We start from the raw sequence: 20,878 nt of genomic DNA, 5'->3' as shown, positions 1-20,878 counted from the left end.
ACGGTGAAATCAATCCATTTTTACTGAACACTAAGTGCAAATGTTTGGACTAATCTGGCAGAAATTCTAATAAAACGATTGGTAGGAAAAAAATAATATCTTCTACTGTACAATTCTGGACATCGTCGTTGTCGGGTAGAAACCTCTCCAAGTTTCAAATTTGTACGTTCTTTCGCAAAGTAAAGCCCTGCTTCATCATACAAGGCCGTCGCACAGAAGTAGTGAAAACAGCAGATCTACAAGCACACAACACCTCGCGGCGCGAGGCGTTGTGTGCTTGTAGATCGGCTGTTTTCACTAGTTTAAATCATTTTTAAAATGATAAATGCAAACCGAACGGTTTTGGACATACAAGGTTTTCACCCGACAACGAGGACATGCTATAATATTCTTATCATCACAAACCTATCATTAAACCGTGAATAAACATTAAACACCATATAAAATGAAGGTACCCAGTGCCGTCGAGGTGGCAAAAAAAATGTAAAAAAAAAAACTCTTTAGAGGTGTAAACTTTATGAGTTCAGTAGTATTTTACAGGAACGAAGAGAGTGGATCAATTTTAAAGGCCCTCGGTCTCGTGAAGCCATTTTGTGTAATTACACAACGAGAAGCTGCGGCCAATACATACTCCTTTCCACGTCCGAACATCTTCCGGTTCGTAAAAGTTTTTCGAAGCTCAGAACAACTTTAATTTATAGTTACTAGCCTTGCCCGTTCTAACAGATGTGCTCCGAATTATGTGTAGAGTTTGGGTTATGTGAGGGACTGAATGTAGGAGTCCGAGAAGTAAAGTTGGAGAACCCATCTCCAAATTAGGGCACTGTTTCAGCATGCGGCTGTTACCATGGCAGGGACGCATGCGCAGTACAGTTATCTCCAAATTTGGGCACCGTTTAGTATCAGTGAAGTCAGGTATATCAGACAGACATCGGACAGACAGACATTCGTCGTTTATTATGGTGGTTCTCAATCTGTGGGTTGGGACCCGAAGGGGGGTCCCCGAATTATTTTGGGGGGTCCCTAGATGATTAACTTAATGTGCAACATTCCTCTCCTCACTCAACAGTAAACAACAATTTAAGGAATATTAGAGGCAGAAATTGTGAAAATAGCCGATCTACATGCTCACAACGCCTCGCGTTGCGAGACGTTGTGAGCATGTAGATCAGCTATTTTCACAATAGAACCGTGTTACACAAAATGCAATGCCTCAAATTTTAGTGCTCGTCAGGGTGGGGGGTCCCCAGTTAAAATATGAATAAACATTATTAGTAGGCAGCGCCCTTTCCGAAGACAACGTCGGACATCGGAAAGGAGAATGTATTGAGTTTTCCTGATTTCCCCCCTGATTCCCCCAAAGACACAGACACTTACCAGGTGTTAGGCAGACAGACTCTGTCCTTGTCCCTTCCTCACAGACAGCTCAGATTGGGTGGAGGAGGAGGACGAGACACGGACAGAGGGTGGAGGAGGTGAAGGTGGAGGAGGCGGGTGGAGGGGAGGACCATGCTGGAGAGACTCAGAGTGGGTGGGTGGTGTTACGGTTATGATGATGATGATGATTATGAGAGGTGATGGATGTTAGTGGGTGTTAATGAAGGACACAGCGATCTGTCCTGCTGGCACCGGGACCTCCACAAGAAGACCCTCCTCTGGATAATGTGCTGCCCAGACAGGTTATTAAGGCCTGAGTGTGTTTGTGTGTGTGTGTGTGTATACACCCACACACACACACAAACACACACACAAACAAAGAGACACCTGGAATGCTCTCCCATTGATTGACTCGCACAAATGCACCCACGGATGCATATTTGTGCGCAGTGCGCACACGTACACATACAGTAGCAATGGCACACTCACACGCAACTGAATTGCCTTATCACACACACACACAGAAACACTCACACACAGACAAACACGCACGCACGCACGCAAACACACCGACTAAGCATTCAACTATTTAGCTTCCCCAGCCGCGCACGCACGCACGCTCGCGTGCACACACATACGCATATCGTTCCGTTCAGATCATGTACAGTCCATTAACAGGGTGGGTGTGTAATAATTATAGTGCTGTGGATCAGTCGTAACACACAAAGCCAACCTAATTACTTTTATTACTGCATTGTGTGTTGTATGGGGAGCAGTGTGTGTGTGTGTGTGTGTGTGTGTGTGTGTGTGTGTGTGTGTGTGTGTGTGTGTGTGTGTGTGTGTTTGTGTGTGTGTGTGTGTGTGTGTGTGTGTGTGTGTGTGTGTGTGTGTGTGTGTGTGTGTGTGTGTGTGTGTGTGTGTGCGTGCCTGTGTTTGTGTAGGAGGGCCATAAAACGATTAAAGATGCTTGGAGAAGAGGAACACGTTCCCATTAAACAGAATGAAGCCCGTGGACAACTGTCTCTGGGATTGATTGGCACTGCCTGCTCCCTCTGTTGCCATGGAGATAGGCTGGCAAGGCGGCTGGGGTGGGGGGGTAGGGGGGGGTCTTTGGCCGCTGGCAGGGTTTGGGGTGGAGTTGGGTGGTTGCGGGGCATGAGCCCGCCTATCGGTTCGATGGCGGGCAGAAACCTCTTATCTCCATATCGTCGTTGTCGGGCGGAAACCTTGTATGTCCAAAACCGTTCGTTTTGTATTTAACATTTTAAAAATGATAAACTAGTGAAAACAGCCGATCTACAAGCACACAACGCCTCGCACCGCGAGGCGTTGTGTGCTTGTAGATCTGCTGTTTTCACTACTTTTGTGCGACGGCCTTGTGTGATGAAACAGGGCTTTGCTTTGCGAAAGAACATACACATTTGAAACTTGGAGATACGAGGTTTCTGAGTGAAAATAGCCGATACAAGTTCACAAGTTTGCGTCGCAGCGACGCGTTGTGAACTTGTAGGTCGTCTATTTTGAAATGTTATAAGACAATATGAATAAAAAAAAGCAAGGTGTTTGGACATACATGGTTTCCGCCGGCCGGGGACAGCCAATAACGTATTATTATTGCCGATGAAAGGATTCCATAACCAAAATGGCAAATTGCCCCCCCGGCTGAATTACATTTCCAATATGCAGGGAGACAAATCCCTTTAGTGGGTTTTTAGGGGATGTGGAATGGTCTCAGGAACACTGGCTGGCTCCCTCTCCCTTAACATGGTGATTGTGTGTGTGTGTGTGTGTGTGTGTGTGTGTGTGTGTGTGTGTGTGTGTGTGTGTGTGTGTGTGTGTGTGTGTGTGAGAGAGAGAGAGAGAGAGAGAGAGAGAGAGAGAGAGAGCGTAAAAAAATAAAACCCTACAGAAATTCAGATAATGTGGGGGTATTAAAACGTAACGGTAAAATACAAGCGCCAATATAAGGGCTCTTTCTAAAACCCTCCCCCCCATCACAACCTGGCTGTGACTATAACCTCCCCATTCTCGCCGAGGTATAAATGAGCTCAATAAAAGCCGGCAACAATGTTTGCCGGGAGAGCGGGCATCAGTCATCCTGATGGAATTAGACCGCACTACCCACAATGCTCGGCTGCTGCTGCTCCCCAAACTACAGTTGAGAAATAAAAGAGAGGCTCCTTCCAAGCCTCCGGGAGGCGAGATATTGAGTTAACGGACAGCGTTGCCATGTCTGCTTATTATTAAGCGACTTTGGGCTCTTTATTTTAAAGTCGCTTGTAAATAATGCGGGTTGTGATTTGTTTTGGGCTTGTTTTTTTAAGTATAGTTGCTTATTAGGGCTTGCTCGCTAAATGTTGTTTAAACCAGCGTTTCTCAAATATTTTCATGTCAAGGAACCCCCAAAGTATTATGTATTTCTACCGCGGACCCCCATTTGAAAAAAGTTTTCGTGCCAGGGACCCCCTATACAAGAATAGTATTGTTTAACATGTTTAAAAAATATATATTCAACGTTTTTCAAAAACATTGTCCAAGATTTGTTTTGACAAATAGCAGATCTTACAAGCTCACAAATAGCCAATGTATATGTTACCGGATGTTTGGGTAACGCAGGACGTTCTATGTAAGAGCGCTTGTTTTGTCGTTCACCACACACCAATCACCACCAGGTGGCGACGACAGCCATTCACTAGTGAAGGCGCTGACGTCACTCGTGTGCGACTCTATTTGCGACTTTATTTACTAGCCTAGCCTAGCCTAGCCTAGCCTAGCTTAGCCATTAGCTCCATTGTAGTCACTTGGACAGGGCGTTTATCGTGGGCTTGCCCAGGCCTTACGGCCTGGGCATAAATATAACGATTGCATTCACCACGGCTTCGTAACTCGCGCGGCCGGCCGCCCGCTCTTCGCGGCCACTCGCACCTGCGGTGCTCGGGGGCGAAGAGCAGGACCAAGGTCCGCTGGCCTGCGCGCCGCTTGCAATGTCGTGGACAATCGAGCGGCTCCGCTCCGCCCCGTGCTGCATGACGAGTGCTACGTTTCTCGACCGTCCTGTTTCTCTATCATCCGGTGACATATACACAGGTTGAATGTGCTCATATATCCTAGTCTTTTAGGCTCGTTTTCGCAAAGCGTGGCAACACTGTTAACGGAGGGGAGAGAGGCATATGGCTGAACAGGGACAGCTAACAAAACAACATCATGAAAAAAAAAACAGAGGTAATTACTAAAATGGCTCACAGAGGGCAAAAATTGCAGGCCAGCGCTAAGAGCTTCTGACAGGCTAAAGTATACTTCATCAGAGGTATAATAAGAATAGTTCGGCGGCCCCGCGGTGGAGCATCAAAGCATGGCCCGAAGGTTATGTGTAAATATGCATAGAGCTTCCATATGCTTGTACTTTTGCACACAGGCTTATTTCTGGGCGCAGCTCGCCGGGTGGAACATCACGGTGCTGACAGTGGTGGCAGGGTTAGTGGGATCCATTTCCTATATGCAGCCCCAGTGGGAATGGTAATAACACTGCTTGGGGTGTGGTTGGCGATAAACATGATTTGCATTGCAGCCACCCATGATACAAATATACACTACACGGTATTGTACACACATACTGTAGTATGACCGAATATCATTTCTGGTTCAAATAGTATGACATGTACTGTAGTCAATATTCTTATCATTGGGAACTACATTTCTTTATGTTTATGTACTGTACCATTTATATGGCTAGTTTCCCCTGTAAAGATACATATCGTCGTTGTCGGTTGGAAACCTCGTATCTCTAAGTTTCAAATTTGTAGTTCTTTCGCAAAGTAAAGCCCTGCTTCACCATACAAGGCTGTCGCACAACAGTAGTGAAAACAGCAGATCTACAAGCACACAACGCCTCGCGGCGCGAGGCGTTGTATGCTTGTAGATCGGCTGTTTTCACTAGTTTAGTCCATTTTTTAAACGATAAATACAAAACAAACGCTTTTGGACATACAAGGTTTCCACCCCGACGACGACGATATGGCCTCTCTTGATACCAGCTCGGATCTCCACACCAGACACCACTTTGTAGGTCACGGCATTTATGGAAATGCATAAAGAAAGAAATGTGCGAGATTGATTGAAAGTACTATTTCATATGTGTGCGCGCCGGCTCTCCTCAGGATGTAAAGTGGGGCAGTTGAAGGCAAAATTAAGAACAAGGACACCGGCTCCTTCACTTGCACGGCACAGCACACCACCACCAGCGCCCGCCGCATCAGTCAGATGAGGCAACCAAATGTAATATATGCCAGGAGGAGAGAGAATTAATTGAATTTCAAAGACATGCTCCTGTTTACCATACGGTACCCATTGTGTGTAGTGTAGCCTAGTAGTGGCCTTATTGGGTGGAAGCCTAATGACATGCAATTACTGCTCTCCACCGGTTGCGGGCGAGCCTGTGAGCTACAGTGCACTCCATAAACATTAAAGGGGCTTTGAGGGAGCCGTAGTTTACACAATCCCTTAGGACTGAAGTCGCAGATGACAACAGGATGGTCCTCTGAAGATCCATTTCATAGAGAGCTTGTGGATCCTGATGTTTTCGTTTTTCCATAAGCTACACGTCGCGAATGTTCTCCCCCCCCCCCCCCCAGAACATGATGGAGGATGATAGGGTTCATGTGGTTACGTTCTTATATAAGATTAAAAAAAGACTCAATGAGGGTCTTGAAACCACCTTGGTTCATCCGACGGTCGTGTCACTAGGGATGTGACGATACACGATATTATCATTTATCGTGATAAAAAACACTCACGATAATCGCATCGTATTTAATTTATCGTGATATCGTCCTTCGTCATGCACTGGGATCAATTCACCTTTTATTTGCTGAGCTGCATATCTGGTACCGTTTAAAACCTCTATGATTGGTAAAAGGTATACATACTTTTTTTCACTCTCTATCAAATGTCTTTGCCAAAAAATAGCCGGTCTACAAGCTCACAACGCGTCGCGTTGTGAGCTTGTAGATCGGCTATTTTTTGGCAAATGTTCCGCCCCAGGATAATGGATTTTGATTTCTTTTGTCACAATAATCGTGATATGAAGTCTTCATATCGTCCCATCCCCACATGTCACCCCGATGGTGGTGTGCTGTCGTCGTGGGAAAATGCATTACGTGGCCGCGGAGAAGGCAACAATGCCTCGGGGTAAAGCTCCATAATGCCGTGGCATTGTCTCCGGCTTTAATTGGGTGAGCAACGCTCCTCTGCCATTCATGAGAGGAGAGACGTCCCTTTCCCACACTGTACCATGTTGTGTGTGTGTGCAACGCCGTGTGGAATGTGGACCCTAATGCCTGGACTTAGCCTATACTTGGTTGGGTGCCATGTCACGCACCGAAGAAACCAGCAGATCTACAAGCTCACAATGCGTCGAGCCCCGCGACGCGTTGCAAGCTTGTGTATCGGCTATTTTCGCTTGCGTGCCTGCCGGTGTGTAACTCCAGCATAAATCACCCGACCCGTTGAATGGCGTGAGTCTGGTTAACGTTGCCAAACGCAAACAAAAAAGACAATGACAATGCATTTTTTTTATTGGGTTCATCATCAGCGATAAAAAATAAAAACCAGCAGAAGTGATCTGTTTTCTGTTCACATGCTCACGTTTTTTATCAGACAAGTTCCCGTAAAACGGTAAACATCACAGGACCCCAAAAGGTTCCCATATTTGCATAACATCAAGATCAGGCGGAGAGAAAAAAAAAAAGCTGCATTTGAGAGGCCGTGTCGTCTAGACGCTATAAGTAGTAAAATTGCTCAAACAGAACGATGTGGAGATGTACAAAGAACACAGCTGTGTTTGTAAAAATGACCTCATACTTGTAGATAAGACCAAGCAGTTCCACAAAGACAAATCATAACGCAACAGAATAAATACCGTCGTTGTCGGGTGAAAACCTTGTATGTCCATAACCGTTTGTTTTGCATTTATCATTTTAAAATGATTTAACTAGTGAAAACAGCCGATCTACAAGCACACAACGCCTCGCACTGCGAGGCGTTGTGTGCTTGTAGATCGGCTGTTTTCACTACTTTTGTGCGACGGCCTTGTATGGTGAAGCAGGGCTTTACTTTGTGATAGAACGTACACATTTGAAACTTGGAGATACGAGGTTTTCACCCGACAACGACGATATACTCTTTCTGAGAGAGAGGCTCGATAAACCTATTGAGAAACAGCTGCTTGCTATGATTAGTCAGAAAACGGCCATCTACAAAGAGCTCTTTCAATGTGCCGCCAGATGACGGCTCTTTACATGTAATTACACGTTCATTATTGTTCGTGAAATGTAAAACCAAGTACACTTAAGGTGCGAAGCACGCGGAATAAGGGGAGCGTAACGTCACGTTACATTAAATCAGCGCGCTAAAAATATGTCGACCCCTTTCATCATCATCTAAAAACGTCGAAGGCATTCAGAATTTGTTCGCTCCTTGCTATTGCCCCGCGGTTGCTTCAGACCACACTAATTAAAGCCCCCTTCATAGCAGATCAAGAGTGGAATGAAATAAAAATAAAAACAGCCCTTTAAAAACTTCACATGATCCTAACTTTAAACTCACAAAAAGGCACAGTTAATAACACATTCAAAAGGAATAGTTCAACCCCCCCCCAAAAACCAGATTAAATCCTTGAATTCATGAAGCGTTCTGTTTTTGTCACATTCCTGATTCCCTAATCCAATATTTGACTAATTAAAGTTAATAGGACCATAAAACATGCTCTTTGAGCCTGGATCTTCAGTAGCAGGCTCATCAGAGATTACAGCGGGTCGTTTCTTGTTTCGGAGTTTACGTATATATTTTTCAAATATAGTTTTGCCTTGGGCACTCCGGTGCCATCAAATATTGGATTATCGGCTGGGGAATGCGACAAAAACAAAAAGGAATCTCCATTAAATCAAAGCTTATTTTTTTATTTTTTTACAACTATTCCTTTAAATGTTTAGGCCCACCACCCCAATCCAATCCACCCCACCCCACCCCACCCCACCCGCATCACAGAAACAAAACACTCCCCTCAAATCAGGGATTAAATCCCTCTGACAATCCATTGGTCCAGGAGACGGTAGGCGCGTCCAACATGAGTGAGTGATGATGGACAGACAGGCGACACCGGAGATAAGATGGGGGTGACAACAAGGTGGGTGGTGGGTGGGGTTAGTGATGGTATGATGTGCTCCTGCATGCAGGTGGATGGACGACGTACTCGAGAGTGTGAAGTTGGTTAAGAGTTAGCAAAGGTACAGTAGCCTTGAAAGGCCTGCAGGTTAATGGGAATCCGTGGAGGGGAACACAGACATTAACCTCACAGTCTTGTTCGTGGCTGTTGGTAGTAGTGTGGGTTAGTGATCAGGGTTAGCTCCCCTCCAGCTCAAGCCACAGGTCACATGCTAACACTTTAGCATGCTTCTCGGGGGCTGTAGCACGGAAAGAAGTTAGTTGATGGGTTTTCACTCCGCCGGTCTGGGTATATAGCCGGCTAGCGTGCTGCTAACACCTTCTCTGTTAGCACCGACTTGTAGTGTTTTGTTTTTTGTGTGTGTTGTTCGGCTTGGCCAGCCTCTGGCCCAGCACGCATAGCATTAGCGTTCCTCTCTCATGGGGGGAGCCGCGCGGTGAATTCGGACCGAAAGCCTTCCGTATAACGAGGAAGCTCGCAGGGACCTCTCAGACACTCACCCAGGGCTGCTCGAAGCTGTACGTCCTCCTGCGGTCGTCTGGGTCTTCGGGACCGGTCTGGGCCTGCTGGAACTCGTGCCTCAGCCTCTGTATCCGGTCGTGGTTGCTGGGGGCTAGTCGGTTGCTGGGGAGAGAAGAGGACGGGAGAGAAAAGAGAGAGAGGAGGGGGGGGGAAGTTGGGTTAGGCATCAGATGGATGAATGTGAGGGGTCCATTGTGAACCGGTGACCTGGTTCTATCAGCGCGGACATAAAATGGCCTAGGGATGAAGTTCTTTAAAGTCTAAAATCTACTCACGGGCACGAATTGATGAAATGCGTTGTTGATGCCACACAAAGCAACCCAGATATATATATACAGTATACTGTATATGCACAACCCAGGGGCCCGGCGCCAAAAGCAGGCATGCCCTGAGGCTCACAGCAATATGAATCACAGAAATGTGCCTCTGATGTATTATTCATAACAATGAACAAAGACACCCCCCCCCCCCCCCCCCCGGCCCGATATCATTCACCTGCTGCACATCCCTGTATTGCGTTACTACAGCCCCTCGACAGTTTAAATAAAGCATGGTTCCAGTCCTTTCCATGTATGGTCTCATGACACACTGGACAGATGAACCATTAGCGGACGCTCACCATGGATTCACTTTGCCACCGGCCAGAGCGCCAAATAAAAGTCAGTCAGTTTTCAAAGTCAGTTTTGATTGAAAATGCCTCCCAAGACCCAGCCAGCAAGCTTTATGGCACCAGTAGAAATATAACAGTATTTACAATAATACAAAAGTGGCACACAATGTTAAAATGTCACAATATTAACCGCATAGCCCTATATTTTATACGTTCAAATACATTGTTTTACGTGAAATGAGACGATCTTTTTTTTTTTTGCTACTTTTGAATATTTACAAACTAGGGACACCAGGTTTACAGTCATTAAAAGGGTAGATTTACCACAGAGAGTGTTACAAATGTAATAGTCTATGTATCACACTATTGGAAGAAAAAAAAACACTGCCTTACTTTGTCATGGTTGTGTGTGTACTGTTCGTTAGAGTAATTGATTGGCAAAACTCCACAGGCACCACAGTGTCTGTGTCCTGCTATTGTAGAGTTTCACACATTCTGGCATGTAGTTTGAGGGCAGTGAGCATGGCCTCATTTGGCCGATAACAACCCGGCACAATGTTTTCTGTGAGCTCCACGCAGGCCCTAATTAAATCTACCATCAGCGCTGAGATTCAACAAGTAAACCTGTATTAAGAGTTCGTTGTACAATGGTGGCAAAAATTGATGAAAAAAAGCAGTTCTAAAACGGCTAATTCCATTCCTTGATTCTGATTGGCTGGTTTCCCTTAATTGCTGTGGTATGAGACTATAATCCACACCTTGAATCAGTTTATATCAAACCCAAGTGCATTATTTCTTTCCACAGTGCACCAATTACCTGCAACTACTGTATGTTGTTGGCTTCGCCTCGTGTCTCACCACGCCACTCAGCCGTTATAAAATACCAGGTTACCACATGCCTCTTGTGGCTTATTGCGTCAATCTACAAGCTCACAATGTGTCGCATCACAACGCGTTGTGGGCTTGTAGATTGGAAATAAATGTTCAGAGTCAAAAGTTTGAAATAATCGTGATATTGATTGGAAGTCCTATCGTCCAGCCCTAGTGTCTCTCAGGAAACTTCGAATGACATTGTGCAAGCTTGACTAATGACAGCCACATCTAATAACAAATGACATCCTTCTGCCTATTCATTTAGAGAACCATACAGACTGAAACAGACACTGATAATATATACAAGCCAGAATTCTTGTGGTGTTTTTCTTCTTGTCTGTACCTTTTTAGCCCGTTTACAACAGCTGCGACTGTGGTTCGCTTTGAAATGTCATTGTTTTGAACTAAGTCAAGCTTAACGCTGGGTAAAAATGGGACGTACTCCGAGGGTCTAATAATCACTCACATCTCCAGCGACTAGCTACGCTACAGTACAACAAACACAATGCATGACCATGGTTTGGACCCCATCCAGCAGTCAAACACACAGAGGAGAGACCTCCCTTTCCCACATATATATATATATATATATATATATATATATATATATATATATATATATATATATATATACATAGTATATACGTAGGAGAAATCAGGACAGTCTGACAAAAAGGCAGCTAAGGATGTTCCTGCTACTAGCTCCTGACCAGAGAATATCATCAAGAGAGAATAATGGTCGGGAAGAAACTGTATCTCCAAGTTTCAAATATGTACGTTTTTTCTTGTACGTTTTTTTTTCGTAAAGTAAAGCCCTGCTTTGTCATACAAGACTGTCGCGCAAGACCAGATCTACAAGCACACAACGCCTCGCACCACGAGGCGTTGTGTGCTTGTAGATCGGCTAATTTCACTAGTTTTTAAAATGATAAATGGTTTTGGACATACAAGGTTTCCACCCGACAATGACGATATCATCACTGTCTAGCACTCGCATGACTGAACCTGATTTTGAGATTTTGAGGTGATTTGGGTTTGCTCAGGAAAGACATTTTTCCTTATCATACAAGCAAAGTCTTGTTTCCTGAGCATTCTAATTCCATTTCTAAATCTCGTGAAGTCGTGTTTCCTGAGCATTCTAATTCCATTTCTAAATCTCAAAAACAGGTAAAAATGACCTGTTAGTCATGCGAGTGCTAGAAGAACAAAACTGTCAAAATAACCTGTGTTTCAAATGGATCCAAATGTAGTCATTATTTAGTTTTTGCTAATACTTTACTTATAGAAACCCACAGACAGACTTCACTTTCATTTAAAAAAAAAACACACAGCTTGTAGTTCGGCAATGTTTGCTACTTTTGTGTGACACTGTAGTATGACGAAGCAGCCAGCGTATGACTTTTAAACGTATAAGTATAAAGATACAAGGTTTCTGCCGGGACAGAGAGGATTATAAGCCATGTATGGGCACAAGAGGACAGGAAGGCATTTGAGGTTACGCGGCTCCCAGCGGAGTAAAGTAATTATCCCAGCCATCAATGCCCCTTTCACATGGAGCGTGAACAGAGTGCCAGCCTAGGTGACTGAAGAGCCAGCGGGGGCCATGCCAAATACACTCATCAACTTTTTGACTGTTCTGAAGATGACTTTTTGACTTTTCCGACTCTGACAGGAGGTGTCATGATGTAGCGACGTTTTAAACCTGTGACTTTGTGATCGTAGTGGTGGCTCGAGTAAATTTTGTCAACTTCTGTAAGAATTAGGGATGGGACGATACGCGATATTATCGTTTATCATGATAAAAAACACCCACGATAATCGTATTGTGGAGATTTAATATATTGTGATATCATCCTCTGTCATGCACTGGGATCAATTCACCTTTTATTTGCCGAGCTGCATATCCGGTACCACTTAAAGCCTCTATAATTGGTAAAAGGTACTTATAATATACGTACTTGATACAGTCTTTCTTTCACTCTATCAAATATCAAATATCCAAAAAATAGCTGATCTACAAGCTCACAACGTGTCACAACGTGACACGTTGTGAGCTTGTAGATCTGCTATTTTTTGGCAAATGTTCCGCCCCAGGATAATGGATTTTGATTATCATGATAATATCGTAAATCGAGATTTCTTTTGTCACAATAATCGTCATATGAAATGTTCATATCGTCCCATCCCTAGAGAATCCCGTGAGAATGTTGAATTTTTTGAAATGTGGAATCATTTGATCAAAGGGTGCAGTGGGGAACCCAAAGACAAGGAATGAGGCAGTACATCTTCAAACCTGCCAAAGTGTCCAAAGACATGAAATCCTGGACAAAATGATCCTGAACAAGAACATCCCCCATTTTCTTTTTTCACTTGAACAAGCATCACTAAGAAACTTTGTACAAAAACACCAAATACATTGCATTTCCTTCTCTCACTGAGCTCAAACTGAGCCTTTATCTATCTCCAAAGAAAATTACCGCAATACTTGCTTAAATTGATTTCCGCTGGGCACTAGGACACGATGACAACAACTGAAAAGCAGCGGGTACTAAATTTAATTTATCCATTATTTAATTTGTCCATTTGTAACGCTGAGCGTGCACAAATTTGGTACGTTTGTACACTCACAGAGTTACACTCAGGATTTGACTGTGTATGATGTGAAAACGGCACCAAACAATACAGTCATCCGCGGGCCACTTGAGGAAACCCGTCCACCACAAGCAGACAGTGGAAAAAAGCCAGAGCCAGTCAGCCTGGTTAAGGACCAGGAACCTGTCATATGTGATCCCGCTAATCCCCGCGATATGTAACACAGACGCTGGGCCTCTGTCGAATAAGCTGACCCCGCGGATGACACATGTGTGCCCTCACGGGGCTAAAGGTCACAGCAAAAGCTGCGATCCCACCGGAAGCGCCCTCGCGTAAATCTGATAGTAGGTCACCTGCAAACAGATGTCTCTACCAGAAGGGAGAAAAAAAACTTTCAAAGAATGGACAAAAGCCATATTGCCTTGCAATGCTTCAAGACAGTACTTGGAGTGAAGGAGTCAAAATCTCCTCTGTCTCTCAAGAAGAATCACATACTTAACAGAGGCAAACCTCTGGTTCCATGGATGAGGAAAATATGCAAGGGATAATTAACAACCCTGCTAGGATGATTTAGACCCCATTGATCATCACACAGTAATTGACACAAAAGTAACAACAAAACTGCAACGCAGATTCATATGAGCCAAGGGCTCAGAGTCTTTGATTAAACAGCGGTCTGTTATTGAGTTCAGTGGTCATTGTTGGAAAATAACAGACTGTGCTTGATTGACCAATCAAGCATTCAATGTTAATAAAGTGATATTTTTTATTCATAATTCCACAGCTTTTGCTCATCCATGGAAGTTATAGAAATATTGCTGTTGGCAATTGTTGGTTTGTCCTCGGATCACTGTCAGCTACACAAACTTCTCTACAGCTACTGTACTTAATAGACAATAAGCCGTTTCTGAATAGCAGAAAATAGCAGCGAGGTTCTTCAGAATTCCACACAGCCCACAGAATAAAGAATCACTGTTATTCTGTACAGGGTCTTTGACGTCTGAAAGACATTCTGCTGAGACATCAGTGACCCGTCTGTTCAAAGTAAAGATGTAGACTTCACAGGAACCTGGAGAGCAAGGTGTCCGTACACCATTGTGCCGAGAGACTGCAGGGGGGAAAAAACACCAAATGAATCCTCCCTTGTCCTGACAAAACACTGTAAATCAATCACGGGAGAAAGTGAATTACGTCCGTACAATAGTGGACGTGTGAAAGCCACAACACAGCGGAGGCACTGGAGATTTTTTTGCCTTTAGATGAGTTTAATCCTCCGGAGAGTCTCGCTCAATATCTGGTGCTGCGCTCAGGGGCCAAGAGGTCACTGTGTGGCTTTGTGAAAAGCGAGTCTCCGAGGGGCCCAGTGGCAGCACTGTGGCTTGATGCCAGCCAAGCCTTTTACTAAGAGACAGGCCCTATTATGACCGGACGCTCTTGCCCTTTGAAAAGCTGTCCGTCTTCAGACAGGAGGAGGAAGACACTTTGAAGATCGAGGCAACTTTTCTTTCGACCGACTTCAGCAGTATAATGCTACAGTATGCAAGCAGTAGTGCATGCATGGCAAAGATATTGTCTCAATTTGACAAAATATACAAAATATACATGGTCATATAGTGGGGATATTGTAATTATTGTCTTCTATCTGTGATGATTTTTTGAGTTAGAGGATTATGAAATAATTGAGATATGTTTCGTTAAAGGAGCTTTTGTTGTGGCAGATTTTATTTGTCAAGTTTGGGATAGAAGACCGAACACCGAACATGGAATCTTATAAACCCATGAGTGTTGGGCACTTGATGTGCAGGACACGGAAATAAACGAATCAATCAAATCAAATCAATGCTTGTGATTGTAAGTCTAGCCTTTTCTTATCATTGCTAAAGAAAGCGAAAGCCTGCTGACCTCGATGATTTCTCACCCCATCAGAACGGAACTGTCACGTGAAAATGTGCCATGACAGTGACGTCCCTTCCTCCTATGGACCCAAATCAAAGCGTGCCTACACGTAGGGAGGGCCCCTGCCTGCCATGTACATTAAGTGACAGAGACAGCTGATGGACAGAGCTCTAATCCTATGGATTACAAAGTGAATGCTGCCCATTCATGGAAAGGCTGCTCTTCCCATGCATCTCCTGCCACATCCAGACCTACCAGCAACTGTACATGAGGACCCAACATGGAACTTCACACTCATTTAAGGGGACATGGCTATGTTGTGTGAGTGTGTGTGTGTGGCTGAATGTGCCCTTGAAAATGAAGGGTTATTATGGGCATCCATGTGGTCGGCGGGCGGGCAGTAAAAAGACAGCTGGACACGGTCAGGCCAGCCACCAGTTGGCCCCACAAAGAACCTTTTGAGCGTCTCAGAGCAGCACACCGAGACCTACATGGCAGAGCGAGGGGGCTGGTTCTTGTGTTCGCCGTCTTTGTCCAGGAAGGGCCCTTGTGGCGAGTCGGTTACAAGTGGGGGTGACCTTGGACACACAAGTGTGGCATTGTTGGTTTGCACTTCAAAAGACTGTGTGCCCGCGAGGGCTTTCGTCCCCATGCCACGTGCAGGCATGTATGAAAGACTTCTGCTTTTTTTTTATCAATATTATCAGTTCATTGTAAAGGGCACATGTTGCCTGAATGTAAATGAACGGTTCATGAATCCCATTAAAAATAAATAAAACACTCTCATAGCAGGGTTATATACGCTGTGATATGTTATCTCCCGCATTAGCCAATAATCCTTAATTTCTAATATTCAACTTTTTAATTAAAAGCCACTGTCTTAATTAAACATTTAATTAAAGTGTGATACTCTGGGGATTTGTATCTGCGGCGTGAGGGCTGTACCGACTATAACGCGTGCCTGTTGAATAAACATTTACCGATGTACCGATACGCATGGCACATGCGCGCATCCTGGATATGCGTCCCTCCCAAAACCCAGCAGCTGTAGTGGTTAGTTCCCGTTAATCGTATCAGACGAGGGAACTGCTTACATCGTCTGACAAAGAGAGAGCAGCTGGTGGAGCCTTTCTCTGGGGTGAAAAATGAACTGAGATGCTAAAGCTTGATAATCCGGCACTATTGATCGGGAAGGCACTCAGACAGCAAGGGGTGAGACTGATGCCCTTGCTAACTGGAGCTAGCGGCGGCTAGCGCTGGCTGCATCTATATGTCGCTGTACGGCAGACTCAATCTTATCTGCTACTGTGAAGCGGCAAAGATTGGCTTGCATCCCTGAGCACTCGCAGACTTTTACAGTCTTATTAGAGGCATGTGCTCCTCCTGCCTAGTAGCTGCCGGTGGCTGACAACAACTGAAGGCTGGAAACTAGTGACGATATGGTGTAGTGCTCCCAGCCAATGAGAAACCAGCCAAGAACTGCAGCTTCTGACGCTGGCATGGTGCCAGTTCAATACCAAACTGGTTGGGACAATCTGGATGGGTGAACCGAATGAGACGTGCTCACCACTCCCTCAGCAACTACTGCTACTGTTGAAGAGCTCTTAATCCAACTCAATTCAACCTGGTTAATGTCTCCATTCCGACACTAACCCTATCACTAACCCTTACCCTAAACTTAACCTCTATGGAAGTGTCACTCCACAATAAGAAGTCAATTTCGGAGTGGCGACATGTCGGAATGGAGAGCGACACCCCTTCAACCTTAACTTGCTCAGTGCTTAGTGACCAGTAGTTGAAGATAGAATTGGGATTCTTTTGGATTTTGACAATTCCGGTTCCTTAATGATTCCCTCTTAACGGTCTTATTCCTTACCGGCTCACTTTAACGATTCCTATATTTTTAAGATCTATGTAATTCTGGCCTTCAATAAAAATTTTGATCAACACAAATGTAATCATACGTACAGAATTGCATAGACATTATTGTAGTGGTTCTCGAAGTGAGGTCCAGGGACCCTCAGGGTTAAAAGAACCAAAAGAACCCTTACAGGTCTGTAACTCTGGGAGTGTACACATGGAACCAAATGAAACCTTATGGGTCTTCTTGGTTCCATTTTGTACACTTGTCATTTAATGTTTGGTTGCGCTCCGTGGTTGCGCTCTGAAAATAGCCGATCTACAAGCTCACAACGTGTCGTGCAACGACGCATTGTGAGCTTGTAGATCGTCTATTTTCAGTCAAAAGACTATGACTGTGGTCAAAAGACTGACTGCAGATCGGGCTATTTTCAGTCAAAAGGCTGACTAAAACTAAATCAAAATTAGCTGTCAAGAATCAACACTGTTGTAACTGGGCAGTGAACGTGTGTTGCCGGGCGACGGTCAAGCAGGGCATCACTTTAAAGAAAAGAGCAAGGGCGCTCAGCCAGTCTTCCGGGACAAACAATGTTTAAAGGGAAGGGGATTAGAGCAGATGCTGGAGTACTCACAGCCCCACAAGTGTCTGTTGATGCAGTGAAGAGATTAGGGGGTGGTCGGGGTCAGAGGCGCTCCATCTCTCTTGGGTCTAAGGCCTGGTTTAGACCCGGTTACGTGCCTTTGGCGTGCACTGAAAACAGCAGATCTACAAGGCTACAAACGCGCCGCAGCGCGAGGCGCCGTGAGCTTACGGGTCGGCTACTTTCGGTGTGCGTGACACTGGCGTACAACTAAGTATACATCAGGCTTAGCGGAGGCCATTCCTGGTCTCATTAGTGCAGTCCTGGTTTTGTGAGGGATTACTTCGGGGCTTAACCCTAAGACACTGGCAGGTTGGAATTGATCTGCAGCAACATCATTATTAGGTGCAGATCGAACGCAATATCAGCCTGCTTTGCCTCCCATTATTACCAAAACCGCCGGTATTCTTCGCCTCTTCATTTTAACAACGCCGAATTGAGACTTGAGTGGGACGTCATGTTGATAAATGCGGACAAGTAAATTCAGTTGTTTTTTTCCCTCCTTCTGAAAAGCAGTAGACGAGGAGGCTGACTGGATCTCCCTCCTCCCCGCGCCACCCCATTCTTTCATGAAATCCTGTTTTGACAGGCGGGCAAGAGGCTAATTAATTTTGCTCACTTGCTCCGTAACCTGGGCCGGATCAGACAGTGATTGCACGTCCTCGGCTTCAGACTGCCGGCTTACTCAGAGGGCACAGCCCCTGGCATGCTGCCGGCACACTGTGCCAGTGCCTGCGAGTGTGTGTGGGGTGTGTGTGTGTGTGTGTGTGTGTGTGTGTGTACAGGGGCGTCACAACACATTCTGGGCCCTGGGTACAAGGATTCACTGCGGGGCCCCTGTGCTTTAACTATTGAAAAAATAGCAGATATACAAGCTCACAGCGCGGCACCGAGTGCCGCGCTGCGAGCTTGTAGATCTGCTATTTTTTGGAAAAACCATGACAATCTTTGAATGTTTCAAATCCTTCTGAGGTTTTTTTGAAAAACCTATGTTTCTATGTCAGTGGAGCTCAAACCTTTTCATGTGAAGGACCCCCAAAATGGTATGTATTTGGCCACGGAACCCCATCTCAAAATATTTAGTTCCAGGGACCCCCCCCAGAAGCAAAATTTGAGTTAGAAATGTTCGCTTAAAAAATACATATATTGAAAGATTTGCACACATTTTCACGACTTTTCAAAAATAGCAGATCTACAAGCTCGCAGCGCGGCACTCGGTGCCGCGCTGTGAGCTTGTATATCTGCTATTTTTCAATAGCTAAAGTATAAAATAATTAAGGCCCCTCCACCACCTTGGGCCCTAGTAACTCAGTCCCACTTTCCTACCCCTTGTGACGCCCCTGTGTGTGTACGTGTATGTGTGTGTGTGTGAGAGTGAGTGGGTCTGTCAGGGTATATGCCTGCATGAACGACAGAGCTTTACTTGATGAAATACTGCAGCAGGAGCGGCAGCCACTGGGCAGATCTAGAAACAAACCAAGCTTTGCAGAGGACTGGAATACAAAACATCAATCAGCCATGGTCCCGAGCCACGGCCATGTCTGAGGCAATTTCCTGGAATAATGGTTTAATAGTGGGGCATGTTGATAAACTACACCAGTGGCCTCATATTCATGAATAACTTAGATCATCATTCACCTTTTTCTTTAACATATTTTTACCTCTGACAAGGAGGACATTTTGTCCACCCCTGTCTAGTCTGTCTGTCTTGAACTAAACTGGGTGGAGAGATTTGTCCTGGGCCAAGGAAGGTTTTCATGCATATTGGTAAAAAAGGGCTGTGGCCTGTCACAAAAATGCATCCAACTTTGGGCAGCGGTGGAAAAAGTACTCACATATTACAGTAATTGCGATGCGATGCGTTCTGAGCTTGTAGATCAGCTATTTTCAAAGAGCCAAGTTGTAAAATAGGGCTAAAGTGGTTTATGTATGTTTTATAAATAATCAGAGTTGGGTGTAACGCGTTACAAAGTAACGCGTTACTGTAATAATACTACTTTTTTCGGTAACGAGTAGTGTAACGGTACTACTCCTCCGAAATAATAATAACACTACAAATACTGCCTGGTCGCGTTACTCGCTACTCGCTACTTTCTTGCCTGCAGTTTCTGCTTCTGCCTTCAGCAGGAACCGATTGTAAACATCATCACTTGTCTTTTAAAACATTGGAACTGCCATTTATCTAAAATAACTAACCAAAGAAGAGGTAATCAAACACATTTGATAACACATTTGATTGTCAGCGCAGCAGCAGGTCACGGTGACACTGTGGCAATCAAGCCGCAGCCAGCAGCCACCCGACATTTGATAACCATCGCATATAGATTAATACAAGGGACTAAAAACAGCAAACCCCCCAAATACGGATATTTATAATATCAAGCAAAGAAATGAGTTACCTTTTGCCCATGAGAGAAAGGGAGAGAGAGAGAGAAAAGAGAAAAAAAGAGTGGCACGGCAGCACATCACGAGGTGCGCAAAGCCGACGTTTGAATCATAGCCTAGATTAATATCCTACACGTGACAAGATACATTAAAACCCCCAAATAGTGAGTATTAAATATCCAGCGAGCCACAAGAATGAATTAGCCTACTGGAAATGTACGGTAGGCTGAGAGAGAGAGGGAAAAAGAGCACCTCACCTTTGCTCTGAGACTCTGACATGAGCTGATGATGACGGACAATTAATAATTCCTTATGCAAAACCATCGCTGCATGTTGCTTTTTTAAGCAAATGGGAAGTTTTCCGCTGCTAGAATTAGTTTGACATTGTTTTAGTGCTTCTGCTGCACACGGAGTCATCTCATTGTAGTTCCATCACTTTCGCCTGCTACAGTAGGGTAGAGTGGGGGAATAGGCCCCCCCTGGGGTAATAAGCCCCCCAGCTGTATTTGACTACAGAACTACCTACTTACTAATACAAATTATAATAATTACTATATGACCTGCTGCGCTCTGTGGGGGGAGAATCTCCGCCAGGTCATGTCCACCCCTGGACTGGAAAATTCATAGGAGCCAAATGGAATGAAATCTGCTTAAACTGACTGACATATGGATACAGAACTATAGGCTATAATGTCAGGTGGAAACCATGTATGTCCATAAATAAATGAATAAACTCATATGTGAGCTAAATAAGGCCACAGGGGCTCAGAAATAATTTAATTATTATAATTTTGATTAATTATTATAACTTCGTATTATTAATATTATTATTATTATTAGACTCATTCAAATGACCACCAGTGAGCCCTGCTCACTTCATTGAACAACATAACTGTATTG

The 20,878-nt window shown here is 44.6% G+C and overlaps 1 protein-coding gene across 3 annotated transcripts in view; it reads right to left on the bottom strand.

Moving 5' to 3' along the window:
• The window catches only part of LOC308286036 (partitioning defective 3 homolog), a 430,195-nt gene that overhangs the window by 13,246 nt on the left and 396,071 nt on the right, over positions 1–20,878 (bottom strand). For all 3 annotated transcript variants that reach the window (XM_080726998.1, XM_080727000.1, XM_080726999.1), the window contains one exon: positions 9,100–9,223. In XM_080726998.1, the coding sequence (XP_080583124.1) occupies positions 9,100–9,223 (124 nt within the window). The remainder of the gene's footprint in view (positions 1–9,099; positions 9,224–20,878) is intronic.

Source organism: Nannobrachium achirus (genome assembly GCF_963921795.1).
Source record: "Nannobrachium achirus genome assembly, chromosome: 5".
Taxonomy (NCBI): Eukaryota; Metazoa; Chordata; class Actinopteri; order Myctophiformes; family Myctophidae; genus Nannobrachium; species Nannobrachium achirus.
This window is presented reverse-complemented; position numbering and strand designations above follow the sequence as displayed.